This window comes from Lissotriton vulgaris, chromosome 1_1 (genome assembly GCF_964263255.1).
Source record: "Lissotriton vulgaris chromosome 1_1, aLisVul1.2, whole genome shotgun sequence".
Lineage (NCBI taxonomy): Eukaryota > Metazoa > Chordata > Amphibia > Caudata > Salamandridae > Lissotriton > Lissotriton vulgaris.
Window position 1 is genome coordinate 539,778,273 of NC_141685.1, and position 14,900 is coordinate 539,793,172.

Below are 14,900 nucleotides of genomic sequence, written 5' to 3' on the forward strand. Positions count from 1 at the left end.
GAGAGAGCGCTGGCACAGGGAATTGGGCAGGACCTTGAGCCACAAGGAGTGGGACAGGATCGCGTACCGGGCGAGGCACTCTGCGTACCACACTGGGCTGACGGAGACCTTTACTAAGGTGTCCACCTATTGGTATTACACCCCGGAGAGGCTCTACGAGATGCACAAAATCGGCGATAAAGGTTGCTGGCGCGGCTGCGGACAGGAAGGTACCCTCACGCACATTCTCTGGGAGTGCCCGGTGCTGTCGGCCTATTGGAAGGAGGTCTTGGATGAGGTAGACAGGCATTTTGAGATAGAACTCCCGCGCTTCCCTGCGTATGTCTTGCTAGGCCTCCCCAATGACCTGATGTACCCGCTGAAGTCCCGCAGGGGTAGACAGATTGCGATTGCGCTAGGCTCAGCGGTTCAAAACATCCTTATACTCTGGCGTACCCCCACTGCCCCCTCTATCACTGGCTGGCTACACAGGCTCTGGCAGGTACTGGGTATGGAGAAGATGTCGCTGACAGTGGCTGGGAATGTGGACCAATTTGAAGAGCTCTGGCACCCCTTTTTGGCACTGCTGTCCACGGAATTTCGCGAGCTCACGTGTCCACGGTACCTGCGACTCCTTAGGCTGACGCCGCCGGCGGCTCCAGCGGAGTGAATGTGGCGGGATCAGGGGTTTGGGGCTGGGGGTGGGGGGCAGGGTTACATGCTTCTAATGCTGACTTTCGGACGAGGATGTTGGGGTATTGTTTTCTTTCCTTTTCTCCTTTACTTTTCTTTCTTCTATTTTTCCGGGGACGGGGGGTTGGAGGGATGGTGTGTTTTTTTCCTGTGTTGCGGGACGCTACTCTAGCTCGGCCTTGCTCGGGGAATGGGGGTCTACTGGAGGGTCATTTGCACTGCCTTATTGCCTTATGACTCACGCTTTGTTGCCCTCCGGGGCTTCCTGCCTCCCCACTTTCCCTCTGAATCACTGCAACGCTTCGCGCCTTGTATTGTATGTTCGCTTGACCTCCTATTCCCTTCCCCATGTTTTTTGTACCTTAATAAAATACTTTAAACCTAAAAAACCTTGCAAATTCACTGAAAAAACCATAGGTTTCAAGCCTTATATAGTTAGGAATTAGCATTTAAAAAAATCTTGCAAATTCCCTTAAAAAACCATAGGTTTCAGGCCTTGTATAGTATTATAGTTAGGAATTAGCATTTAAAAAACCTTGCAAATTCACTTAAAAAACCATAGGTTTCAGGCCTTATATAGTTAGGAATTAGCATTTTAAAAACCTTTCAAATTCACTTAAAAAACCATAGGTTTCAGGCCTTATATAGTTAGGAAGTAGCATTTAAAAAACCATTGAAATTGCTCCTATATAGTTAGTTGTACTAACTATATTTCGCGCACCCGCAATCCACTGCTGATGATGTCACATATTACATCATTCATGACATGGTCAGTGACATCACTGATGCCATCACTGATGACATCACTGATGACATCTCATTTGACATCACTGATGATATCATTCATGTGAAAATACAATGCACCTCCTCACACTCTAATATAACCTTTGATACACCCAGTGTTAAATACAGACTACCATTCTTGAAACCATTGACACACCAATACCAGTTACTACATACGCACTCACTGATTCCTAGGTCTACACACACATTCACTCATTCACCCATAGAATCACTCATACATACACAGTCACTCATCAATACAACACTATCATATGCACTCATACACCTATACAGACACTCACACACTGCCACTCATCCATGGAGTTACTCACACACCTAGTCAGTCATGCAAAGAATCAATCACAATTCCATTTCCTCAACTATACAGTTATACACACAACACCTTACTTATTCAAACATATACTAACACATACTTACTCTCCTATACAATCACTGATACAAGTACACAATGATCCATACAGCCACTCGCACATTCACTGGCTCTCATGTATAGTCATTTATATATGCCAACTCTCACATGCACTGTGTTTTACATATGTACTTTACTTTGACATGTAGCACTGAGATATCCATTCACTCACCAACACACCCATGCACACAGTCAACCGCCCATATAGATGTTTCCACATGCACTCTTGAATTCATACACCTAGTGAATCAACTGCTCACACATCTATGTACAGAGTCACACACCTCCCAGCCACCCACACACACACTCAGTCTCCCATTCAAATACTTGGGCAACCAATCAATAGCCCATATAGCCACTCATATAGCTACTGATCAACACATGCAGCAGCTTACACAACAGACATACTGATGCACACATTCAGACAGTTTAGTCACTAACCCATGCATTTAGTAAGACACATTTAATCACTCACTCATACAGTCAGTCACGCACCTACTAAATCCTTCATCCAGACACTTATACATCCACTCATTCTTCAATATGTAAAACATATTTAAACTTTACAGAAACACACAGTCACTGGATGATGTCATCAGTGATGTAATCAGTGATGTCACTGACCATGTCATGAATGATGTAATATGTGACATCATCAGCAGTGGATTGCGGGTGCGCGAAATAGAATTAGTACAACTAACTATATAGGAGCAATTTCAATGGGTTTTTAAATGCTAATTTCTAACTATATAAGGCCTGAAACCTATGTTTTTTTAAGTGAATATATATATATATATATATATATATATATATATGCAATACAAATCGCTCAAGAGCAGCGAGAGGGCACACCACGGCACTTGACCTTTTCCAGCCTCGCTGCAGCTCGTCCTTCATTACCCAAGGTATTTCAATCTGCCTCTGCCGACGCGTTTCGAGGCTCAGTACGCCTCTTCATCATGGGCTAGCAGCAAAAAGAACACTGATCACGCACCTCCTTTACAACTTGCCATTTAATCAAAGTAGCTCCCACAGTGGGCGTAGCACAATTCATTAGCACGGAAGTGTTGTGGGAAATGTAGTCCCCTTTGGAGGTGCATCTTCTTTCCTATAGTAGGTTCAGTGTAAATTCCACCATTGTCACAGGCTGTTTTTGTACCCTTAGTAGGGAGGGAAATTCAAAAGACGAGCTTGTTTTTGCAAAAAAGTACCGTGCTGCGTCGGGTAGGAAGGGTTCCATCCTGCAGTCTTTCAAGTAAATTGAAGCGGAGCTCCTCTCCACGGCATGAGCAGCCGTGATTAATTATGCAATACAACACACACACACACACATATATATATATATATATATATATATATATATATATATATATCCATGAAAAACGGCGTTCCTCACGAGCACTTAGGCGCCAGACTTACAGACCACAATCCACGTATAAGTCCAAAAAGTTGATTTATTCAATTCATAAATTCACGTGACACGTTTCGCACTCCATAGAGTGCTCGTGAGGAACGACGTTTTTCATGGATATTAATTCCGGCTGCTCCGCCGGTTCGAGCCACCCCAGTCAAAGTCGAGGGGTTGCCAGCAGGAGCGTTTTGTGTTTGACATATATATAGCGAGAGAGATTAATGCATAGTGGATGTTAAACACCTAATCTGAAAGTGGTATTTTTAAACTTTTTACTTCCTGTGGCTATCGTTCCTCTTAACTTTATGTTTGCGATGCGAATTACATACAGTTTACTTAAAAGTATATTTTACTCCCATCTAGAATGTAAAAATGTACTCTATGACAACTTAATTTCTTTAGTCTTCAGGGAAGAGGTAGGGAAGACAGTCCATCTTTAGACAACAGGCTACCATATTGATGCAGTACATATCCTTTGACGTCATATACGCTACCTGTTTTTCAAGGTTCGATTGGCTATCTTCCAGCTCACCAATCCTCAATTCCCCCTTCTGCAACATTTGTTGTTGCTGCTGAAGTGACTGTTGCAAGCACACATTCTGTTCAGAGGTATCTTGAAGGCTTTGCGATTTGAGCTTCAACTCTTTCTGTAATCGTTTAACCTATAACAAGAATGAATTGATGAATGTAAGTATCTAATATCAAGGAACATTCACTAGAAGGGACTAAGATATTCCAAGTAATCCTTAGGAAACAAAATCATATTCATTTGTTCAAGACCTTCCAACATGAACATTGGTATTGGACCTTCTTAGTAATGAAGTTTATGAGAACAGACTTTGTTTCTACATTTTACAACAGGGGTGTAGAACCTTTTTAGAGCTTAGAGGAGACTCAAACTGGTATGCATCCTTTCTACAGCACTATGCAATAAGGCCAAAGAACCACTGAAACTAGCTTTAAGAGAGAATAAGGAGTTTACAGCATATGTTGTTATAGTATGTTGCTTAGCTTACGAAAATATCAAAATAGCATCTGGCTGTGTCTCTATGTCCCATCAAGGAGCCAGATGCAGTTTGCATTGTTTTAGGTTAGAAAAAAAGCCAAACATCTGGGTCCTTGCTGGGGCATGGACACACACCTCCTTCCTGCTGCAGTCCTTTTCCTGGATAGAGGAGCACTGAGGTGAAGGAACATGTGAAATTAACCTGGATGTTGGAGTTGAAGAGAGAAAAAAAGGGAAATCGTGTCTGTTTGTGATGTGGTCGGAGTAGTGAAAGGGAGGTTGGTATGAGCTCAGTTGGGCCTCCCACCTTCCTTAAAGGATTGCATAAGAGCTCTTGAGGTGCCAAGAAAAACATGATGCAGTTTTGAATCCTCTGTGGTAAAGAGAACAGGGAAATGATGAAAGAAGCATCCAGAAACGATATACAATGGTGGAGAGATTGGAACAATTTATACCAGAACAGCTGTTCATGTATTTTGTCATGCCACACCTGAAATGTAACCATGGACAAGGTTCCTACAAATTGAGGGTATTCTGGACCATATTTACAAAACTGCCTGTTTAAATAGTTCATAATTCTATCGTATTGTTAATTATGTTTATATTGTTCTGTTTTTCCATACATCTTGTTTAATTTTTGATGTTCACTGTAACTGTCTTTTTTTATTTATGTAATCGGTCTCATTCACGTTACATATTTGTACATATTTATTTTTATTATTGTCAAAGGTAATCTGTTCTTAACTGATAGATGCATGTGGCCCGATGTACGTAAATTCATTTTACCACTTCATAAATACCGAATCATACCGATTCGGTATTTAAGAAGTGGTAAAATGGGGGGGGGGAGGGTGATGTAGGTATTTCAGATTCGATAAATACCGAATCGTTCTGATTCGGTATTTTTCCGATTCTGTAAATTTACCGATTCGGTAAATTTACTGGATCGGAAAAATAGGGCCCCTACATTACAAATGACTATTTACCGATCGGTAACGGCCGAAATCGTTACCGGTCGGTAAATTGCCACCTACATCTGGCCCTATAATGTATTTTTATCTATTGACATTGTAAAGTTCTATGAAGTCAGGAGTGTGCTCTATGAAAATACAAATAAACGTGGGAGAAAAACTCCAAAATTACAGAATTCCATCAAGATCTTAAAACCTTCGCATGACACTTAATTAAAACAAACCTACCGATATTAGGGATGATTCTCTAATTTTTCACTCAATATAATACAAAATATAAAGAAAAATTGTGAAAAAACGATGTTTTACCTCTTCAGACTTCTTTGTAATCTGCTTTTCAAAGTTCTCTTTGTTTTCTTCTAGCTGATTCAAATACAACTCCAGCTCTTCTTTACATATTTCCAGGGCTGTATCTAGGTGTTTCACCTAATGATAACATGCAAAGGATAAATGTAACGTCTTGCCACGTAAAAAGCTAATAGTTTGTCAAATAACATTTTATTTCTTAAAGTACATTCGATATTTACAATACAATTCACCAAAGACAAATGGCTACATATACAAGTAGTCATGTGGTGTCCTTTAAGCTTACCAATAACAACAGCATCATTCCAAACAAGTGCACAGTACTTTTACTATTATTAGACAGTACTTGTAAAGGTAAGCATTATCTACTATCCAGGAATGTTGGTGCTCACAGTTGAAAACTGTTTTTGAATCCCTTGAGTAAACACTGAGTGACTGGAACAATGAGGAAAATACTCTATAAGGCCTTTTACAAAAGGCAGTAAGGTCAGTAACAGAAGAACAGTGAACTCTATATGAGCATGGTACTTCTAACCTCCGATTCCTCACCTTGAGAAAGCAGTACCACCTAAGATGGTGCTTCTGATCGAAATGTCCTGCACGACGGAACAAGCATAATGGCCTTTGAGTCGAACCTCTTCGTCAAGGCAGTAGTTTAGCATGAAAGTGTATGCTCAAGGACATAAGGCGGCCTGACATTCAGAATATGTATTACAAAACAAGGGAGCCCCAATATTTGAACCAGGGGTGGTAAACGATATTGTCAAGACAACAATAGTTCATGTAAGGCCAAAAGGTCATAAAAAAGCAAGAACTGTTGACTTAAGAAAGTGTTAATCACTTAGCCTATGGCCTAGGGCACATTACTGGATAAATGCCAGAGGGAGCAAAAGTAGACATTTGAAATTGTAGGAAGGGACACAAGTGGACATTGACAAAATAATTCATTTATTTATAAATATAAATTTTTCAAAACAGTTTGTTTATAGATCTGGTGCTCACATAAAAAAAGTGAAAATGAACGTGATGTAGTGAGTGGAGGTGATATTTAAAAACATACATCGCATTATTATAAACAAACACTTCTGAAGCTAATTTTTAAACAGTAAAGGAGTTTTTTGTTGCACAAGAGGTCGACAGCGTTTCGATCTCAGAAATTTGAGATTTTCATCAGGACAAGGCTTGTGAGCATGAGGAATTAGGCAACCCAGAAGAAAGCTGAGGAAGTTATGGTTTTAATCCTGTATGGAGGGGGAGGAAGGGCGAGTCTGGCCCCGAGATCAAGTACAAGTGCATAGGGCTCCAGGTGCTAGATTAATGGTGCGTGGTCAGCACCAAATTCAGAATAGGCATTCTCCAAGGCAATGCAGTGGTGGAAATGGGAGAATGGGCCGTCAGTCCTTCCGGGCTGCGTCTTTGCCAATGTGTAGCTTATTTTAAGGCAGAGGACCAATCACCTTGACAGGGTCATTTTCTGTACCACCTTGCCTTTCTTTGTCCCAGAGAACCCCACGAAAATGTGATGGTTCATCCGATGGGCTTTGGTACGATCAATGTGAAACCTCAAGGCTCTCTTGGTGTCTAGCCCATGGAGTCTTTTCTCATTTTCCCAGGGGTGAGGTGGAGAAAAGACTGCTGGCAGAATGATAGATTTCCCAACATGAAAAGGAGTTACAGCCTTGGGAAAATAGCTGATGTTCCTCAACACCACTTTATTCGAGGGAAAAAGTACTGCAAGGTGACTGCTCCGAGAGAGCAGGAGTTCACTCAAATGGCAAGAAGAAGTCGGACCGACCAAGAAAACAGTCTTCAGAGTCAGGAGACACAAAGCACAGCTGTGAATTCGTTTGAAACCCAACTGAGGTCCAACTGAGGTCCCACTGTGTCATCACACAGGGTTTGGGAAGAAATGTACGCCAAGCCTTTTAAAAACCTCATCACATAAATTGGCTCCCTTTGTCAAGGATATGTTTAGTGAGAGCAGGGATAGGGGTCAGCTTTCGTACGATCAGCGGGTCGCAAATATCATAGTCCTGCACAAGGAAGGCAAACAGAAGACGGAATGTTCTTCATACCGGCCGATCTCCTTACTGAATGCCGAGCCGAAGGTTTTAGCAAAGCTGCTGGCGACTCGGCTGGTTAAGGTCATTACAACACTGATCCACCAGGATCAGTCGGGTTTTATGCCCCGCCGTAATACGGCCCTTAATTTACGCAGGTTGCATGGGGTTCTGGGCGGTGCATCACAAATACACAAGCCGGCGATTTTGTTGTCCCTGTACGCCACCATGGCATTTGACAGAGTGGAGTGGCCATATCTCTTTGCCGTCTTGGACAAGCTGGGCGTCGGTCCGGGGTATGCCTCTTGGGTCCGTCTTTTGTACTCCGATCCCCTAGCTCGAGTGGTTGTAAATAATCATAGATCAGCAGATTTTGCCTTGGGTAGGGGCACCAGACACGGAGGTCCTCTTTCCCCGCTGTTATTTGCTTTAGCGCTGGCGGCGTGGGTTCGTTGGACAGATCGATTAGGGGGCTTAGGTGGACGTCCGAGTGGGAGGATAAGATATCGCTTTATGCTGATGACATTTTACTGTATTTGTCTACTCCCGGACTTCGCTCATAGCGTTTTTGGACGTCCAGGCGGTGTTTGGAAGACAATCCGGCTTCGCCATTAACTGGGCGAAGTCGGTCCTTTTTGTCTTAAGAGGCGATCCTCCGGATGTCCCTGTGAGCTGTCCGGTTAGGCTGGAAACGGAGGGGTTCAAGTATCTTGACATTTTTGTATCCCTGGATCCTCAGAGTAGATATTCCAATAACCTGCTGCCGCCTCTGGTCCGGTTCCGGCAGGACGTAGTCCGTTGGAAATCACTTCTCCTCTCCCCGCTGGGACGTGCTGTCCTGTTTAAAATGATGGCTCTTGCCCGTTTCTTCTACACGCTTCAAAACTCTATGGACCCAGTTCCCCCATCATACTTCAAGGAGGTTGAGTCTCTCCAGAGGCAGCTCCTTTGGGACGGCAGGCCCCGAATGGCGTTTACGAAATGGACGTTGCCGTGGTATGACAGGGGGGATCGGCTTACCAAACATCCGGAAGTATTATTGGGCGTCACATCTGGCGGCAGTTAATCGTGCTATTTATGGTTCGCAGCTTGATCCCGGCTATGCTATGGATTGCGGCCAGATACCCGGTGGAGAGTTCTCCAGGGCATTGTATGCCAGACGGGGGCGTTTTCCCTTGGCGGGTCCTATGGCGGTTGCTGTGCAGGTCTGGCATGAGGATACTCGTTCCCTTAAATGGGATGGGAAGATAACTTTGGCTACGCCTCTCTGGAACGCTGAATGCCTGGGAAGCTTATGGAAGTCTAAAGGCTTAAATAAATGGGACCTCATTGGGATTCCCAGAGTAAGAGATATGTGGGGTAAAGATGGGATCCTCACGTTTGAGACTCTGCAGGAGCGGTATCAATTGCAAGGGAGTGAGCGGTTTCGTTACTTGCAGATTAGACATGCGCTGCTAGCTGGTATTCCCCGGGAAGTGACACCCCCAGAGGCTCCCCCATTGGAGGATCGGGTGTTAGATGGTCATCTCCCAACAAAAACGATCTCCTTGATTTATAAAAAGCTAGTTAACCACACGGAGGATCCCCTTGGGGCTCTTAGAGACCAATGGACTGCAGACAGATTGATCCTTGACAATGCAGACTGGAGGGAGGCTGTGGCCTCTCCAAGGGTCATTGCTATCCAAATGAGACTCCGGTGGGTGCAATTGAAGGTCCTCCACCGCTGCTATGTTACTGGCCCAGGATTGGTGCCCATGGGTTTGGCTGCAAGTGACGACTGCAGGAGGGGATGTGGTGAGGCTGGATCGTTTCTCCACATGCTATGGGACTGTACCCTCATTCGGCGGTACTGGTCCGCAGTTCATGTTAAGGTAAGCGAGGTGTGGGAAGTGAGCTTTGAGTTGGAGGTGCGGCGTTGTCTCTTGAATGTTTGGGACCCAACAGATCTTACGTCTCATGGAAAGGTGTGGGCCACGTTGGCATGTGCTATTGCCAAGCGTAATATCGCGCAATTATGGGGGGCGAATCAGCCGCCTACTATTGGGAAATGGGTGGAAGACCTGGACTGGTGTATGTTTAGAGAGCGAGCGGTGTATGTGGCCAGGGGGAGACCCAAGAAGTGGGGTAAAATTTAGGGGCCCTGGAATGTGTATAGGGGCAATATTTGTGCCCGCCGCACCGGATGATCCAGCATTATCGGAGGATCCCTGAACCCGTAGGTTGTTATTTGTATTGTATCTCTGTAATCAGGAGGATGTATCATCATTTATTGTTTAATTGGACGCAACCCAGTGTACTTTATTGTATGTGTTTATGATTTATTTTGTGTGCATTAATAAAAAGAATTTTAAAAAAAACTCATCACAACAGGTGTTTTGAACAATTACGGCTGGTCCGGCAAATAGGGTTGAAAAGTAAACTTTAATGATGCCCACTGCAAGTCCTTGCTGGGCCAGGGATAAAACAACAAATCAAACTATTCGGCTTGTAACAGGCCTGTTAGACTTGGCCTTCTCTGCAGGGTCATCCCAAAACATTTTGCCCGTACTCTAAACTTTTGTGCTGAATTTGTTTTTGTTGGCCTTCGGACTCTACCCACTTTACCGCTGCTAACCAGTGCTGAAGTGCGTGTGATCACGCCCCTAAACAAAGTTACATTTTACACCTTATTGCCATGTTTAATTTATTTATAGGTCCCTTTTAAAGTGGTATACCATACGCCCAGGGCCTGTAAGTTAAATGATACCAAAGGGCCTGCAGAACCTATTGTGCCACCCACTTAAGTAGCACCTTAAAACTCCCTGGCCTGCCACTGCAGCCTGAATGCAGTTCTAAACTGCCAATTCGACTTGGCAATATAACCCCCTTACTAAACTTTAAATGTCCCTTCTTTGCATATTGGTCAGGCCCTAAAAGATTGGGCATGTACTTTAAAGTTTTATGTCCTGGTAGTGAAAAACTCCTAAATTTGTTTTCACTACAGTTAGGCCTACCTAGCCAATAGGATAACATTGTGTTGCATTACATTTCATAAGTGCCAACTTTTGATTGGGATCAGGTAATCAGTTCCTATTTGGTATCTATGTAATCGTGATGCAAAATCCTCTTTCATGGTAAAGTCAGATTTTAAATTACAGGTTTCAATATGCCACTTTTAGAAATTTGGCATTCTCCTGCCCTTATCCTTTTGATGCCTGCAGTCTGCCTTAGGTCACGTGACTGGGTGTAACTGGCAGTTAGACTTTGTGCCAGACATTTGCATAATAGGAAATTTGGTGTGCCTGAATAGGCCATCTGCTGGCAGGATTATGGGGCAGAGCTGAGCACAGCCCTATTTTCAACTGATTAGGCTGTTCTCTGCCTTCACAAAAGGCTTGTCACCACTATATAGTTCCTGCAGCAAGCTTGGAGCCAGGGCAGTGGAGTCATGATATTCTTAGCACTTCAAAGAGAAACCTTTCCCAAGCTTCAAAGAAGGCACTAGGTATAAAAATAGGGTCATCAGACCCAGTCTTCAGTTCACTTTCTGGACCTGCAAAAGGATGCTCAGAGGGCTGCCTACTGTGCACTCTGCAAGATAGCCTTGCTGCACCTGGAAGGACTGCTTTGCTGCATGGGGCCTGCCTTGAACCCTCAGAAGTCAGCCGTGCTGTTTGAGCCCTGCATTTTCACCTCAACCCGGGCCTAATAGCGTGACTCCAAGGGCTAGTCTGCTGGCCTCCTACTCAGAGCCACAGGGAGATAAAAAGTTCCCACCATCTTGAACCCGTACCTGGACACAGCTTGAGTGAGTCTTGAACCCCCAAGTGGTGTACCACCAGTCCTGGACCCTTGGTTGTTGTGCTAAAGGTGCCCACATAGCCAAATCCAAAACGTGGGGCTTACACATTTTATGGCTAAACAACGCTCTGAAAGGCGAGGGTAATCCTGGAACAACCTGCTCATCAACCCACCCAATGTGCATAGCCGGTTTGACTGGCTTCGCAGCTGCTCCCCAATATTATGAATATAGAACGAATGTAGAAATACTCACAGCAGCTTAGTCCTGAGGCTCCCCGACAACAATGCTCCCTCCTCCCTCCTTGCCCCGCTGAACTTTACCTGCTCAGAACATTGGTCTTGAAATTTCCTCTATGTTTGAAGGGAAGTGCTGACTAGGCCCAATCCACTTTTTTATCCAAACCACCCTTCATCAAGGTCGGCCATATTATTTTACTTGGTCTTCTCCAGAGAACAGAGTCCTCTGATCTCCACCTCTCCCAGATGTCCTCACTAACTCAGCAGCAACACATCCATTACCACCGGCCTTAGATGGGGCAGGAATGCTCTGCTGGTCTAACTGCGGACAAGCAGTCACAACTGCATCTCCTTTGGAGTCTCAAACACCACCTAATTGGAATCCACCAGGTTTCTCATGTGTTGTGCCAAGTGAGACTTCAGGTCCACTGCAGAACCTATATAGGCCACCTGTATGGTCAATGAGCAGGATGTTGGTTAAGAAATCTGAGTCACTCTTACTGAGACCAAGGACAAAACATCAGGATCATCACCTAAATGTACTGAAATACTTATGGAGGAGGGCCGACTTTAAACACAACTGTATCCAGAATGGCCCCAATTAAAGGGAGCCTTCACAAAAGACTCAGTGTGACTTCCGAACCCCAATGAAGATAGGAGGTTTGCCTTAGCCTGAAGGCGGTCTACGACTAACTGGGGAAGAAAGATGTGCTGCAACCACTGCCATTACTTTCATGAACACCTGAGGGACACTTGTGAGGCCGAAGGGAAGCATGGCAAATTGTGTCTTACATGAATTACACATTGCATCTGCAGGATCCAGAATATGAAAGTAAGTGTCCTGGAGAGCCAAAGCCAATATCCAGTTGCCTGGATCCAGGCAGACCGAACTTGGGCCAACATGAGAATGTTGAATTTGTCATTCTGCAAGAAGGCATTCAGGGGTGGAGATTTAAATTAGGATGCAGACCTCTGTTCGTCTGTACGAGGAAACAGCAGGAGTAATACCCAGCCAGGATTTCCAGGGTTGGAACCCTCTCCATAACTCCTTTGGCCAGAAGAGCCTGAACCTCTTGACGCAACATGGACAGGTGGTCCTCTGTAAGACACTCTGATGAGGGTGAAAGATGTGGCGGATTGAAAAGGAATGGCAGGGTAGAGCCCCACTTGAAAATTTGAAGGATGCACCTATCAGATGTCATATTTTGCCACCCTTTGAGTAAATGTTTGATACACAATGTGGTTGTGTGCCACTAAGGGCAACCAAAGTGGCTTGGAGGTCAATGTCAAAGTAGTGTGGGACTGGGAAGTACGCTGACACTGTTGACCTGGACGTGTTCTGCTAAATTCCTATCCCAAGGACAGGGGTGCTTGTAGTTCGCGACGCAGATATCTTACACATGTTTTGGTTGTGCCCCGTGCTGTGCAGCAATTGGGAAGGGGTGACGCAACACCTAACTGAGTGCACTGAAAGATCATTCACAAACTCATGGGCGGTCTCCAAGGGATGAGAAACAAAAAACCACCACTAGCTTCTTGGAACTTGTACTGGTGGTATCCAAGCGTTTTCCTCACACGTCACTGGAAATCCAGCGAATCCCCGTCGATCTAGGCCTGGTCCTATTCAACACTCAACTGGGCCAGGGCGGAAGGTATATCCCTCCACAGAGAGGACACTCTTGGCTTGCGAAAATACCCTATTTCCTCAAACTGGGATGCGCTAGTGACAGCCTTACAATCAGCACTGAGCACATATGGGAATAATAATGAAGGAGATGCAGTGTAATGGAAGAATAAATTGTGGTGCACTTACATTTTTGAGTATTCAGGGCTTTACTGATTTAGTAGATGGGGAAGTGTGGCTCACTGGTTAGAGGAGGCAGACCTGGATCAGAGGTCAGCCCGGGACCAGGGTTCAATTTCCGGCTCGGCGGGGTCTTGAGTCCTAAAATGTCCATGGACTTGACAATTCTCGCTCCGGTGCCTACTCGATTCACGGGTTCACACTCTGCGACTCTGGGCAATAGCTTGCTTAATCTCCACAACGGCCCCTCGCGGCGGGATGCCTGGCTTTCACCTTGCGGATACCCTGCTGGGGTTATCTCACAGGGGAATACCAGGACAGGTTCCCTAAGCAAGCGCTTAGAAACCGCTCGGTGATTTGCGCTATATAAATTCCTGTACATTTACATTTACATTTAGATACATACTATACTACAAGATGCAGGGTACACTAGGATAATGAGGGAATAATAGAATATATCTTTCACACAGTGACTAGAAACTGCATGGAGCTACATCGAGCCTACCCTGTTATTGGTTATGTTTCTGTTAATGTTTTTTGGATTATATTGCTTGAGTTCCGATGGCATGATATATGGCAAACTACCACTAGGTTCCTTCTTACTGTGTAGAAGATGGTGAGTTCACTGCTTACGAGGGAACTGTAGGATTCCATATATAAATGCAGAAGTTTCAAAGCATATGGGAATATTTCTTTGGAGCATGGGACTTTTACGTACAAAATACTTCAGATCAAAATACTTCAGATCAAAATGCATTATGTTTGTCAATCAGACTGTGCATTAGGAGAATGGGTTACTAAGAAGAACAGGCGGACACCTCTGCAATACTAGATAACTGAATCATGAGTAACTATTGTCATATGAAAAATGCTAAGAAAAAGAAAAAAAAGGCAGGGTTGCTTGTTGTGGGGATAGTGGCTGTTGTGTTATGAGGTCTTCTCACCAAACAGGCGAGACCCATCAATTGGCATACCCACCAAAGAATCTTGCACATCGCCGAACAAGCCTGCAGATCTCACCCAAGCATGGGGAAGCAGTAGGTACTGTCCAGTTCAGAACAAAGAATATATTATGACACATCCTGACAATCCTGGGTAGTTTGAGCCAGGCTGGTTCGACGTCCGAGGAATGGCAGCAAGATATTGCCAACCATGCCCCATAGGGCATGGGAAAAGCCCCAACAAACAGCTGGCAAAATGACAGACTGGCGGGCTACGCTGGCTGAGAAAAACATAGGTTTTCCAAATACTTTCAGTCTTTTCAACTCCGTCTGTTGCAGTTGTCGGGAATAAACTGAGGTTTAATGTGCTGGTGGAAACCTGAACCAACAGACATTCTGGCACATGGTGTTGAGTCAAAAAATCAAAGTCACCTGGTGCTGGCCTGTGGTGTCTGGCAACCTGCCTGTCCACTGGTTGGCAAGAACAAGGCTTGGATCA

The 14,900-nt window shown here is 44.5% G+C and overlaps 1 protein-coding gene across 3 annotated transcripts in view; it reads right to left on the minus strand.

Moving 5' to 3' along the window:
- CCDC18 (coiled-coil domain containing 18) overlaps window positions 1-14,900 on the minus strand; it is a 1,483,839-nt gene that overhangs the window by 734,792 nt on the left and 734,147 nt on the right. For all 3 annotated transcript variants that reach the window (XM_086953919.1, XM_086953920.1, XM_086953918.1), the window contains 2 exons: window positions 5,583-5,699; window positions 3,791-3,958 (listed from right to left, as the gene is read on the minus strand). In XM_086953919.1, the coding sequence (XP_086810045.1) occupies window positions 3,791-3,958; window positions 5,583-5,699 (285 nt within the window). The remainder of the gene's footprint in view (window positions 1-3,790; window positions 3,959-5,582; window positions 5,700-14,900) is intronic.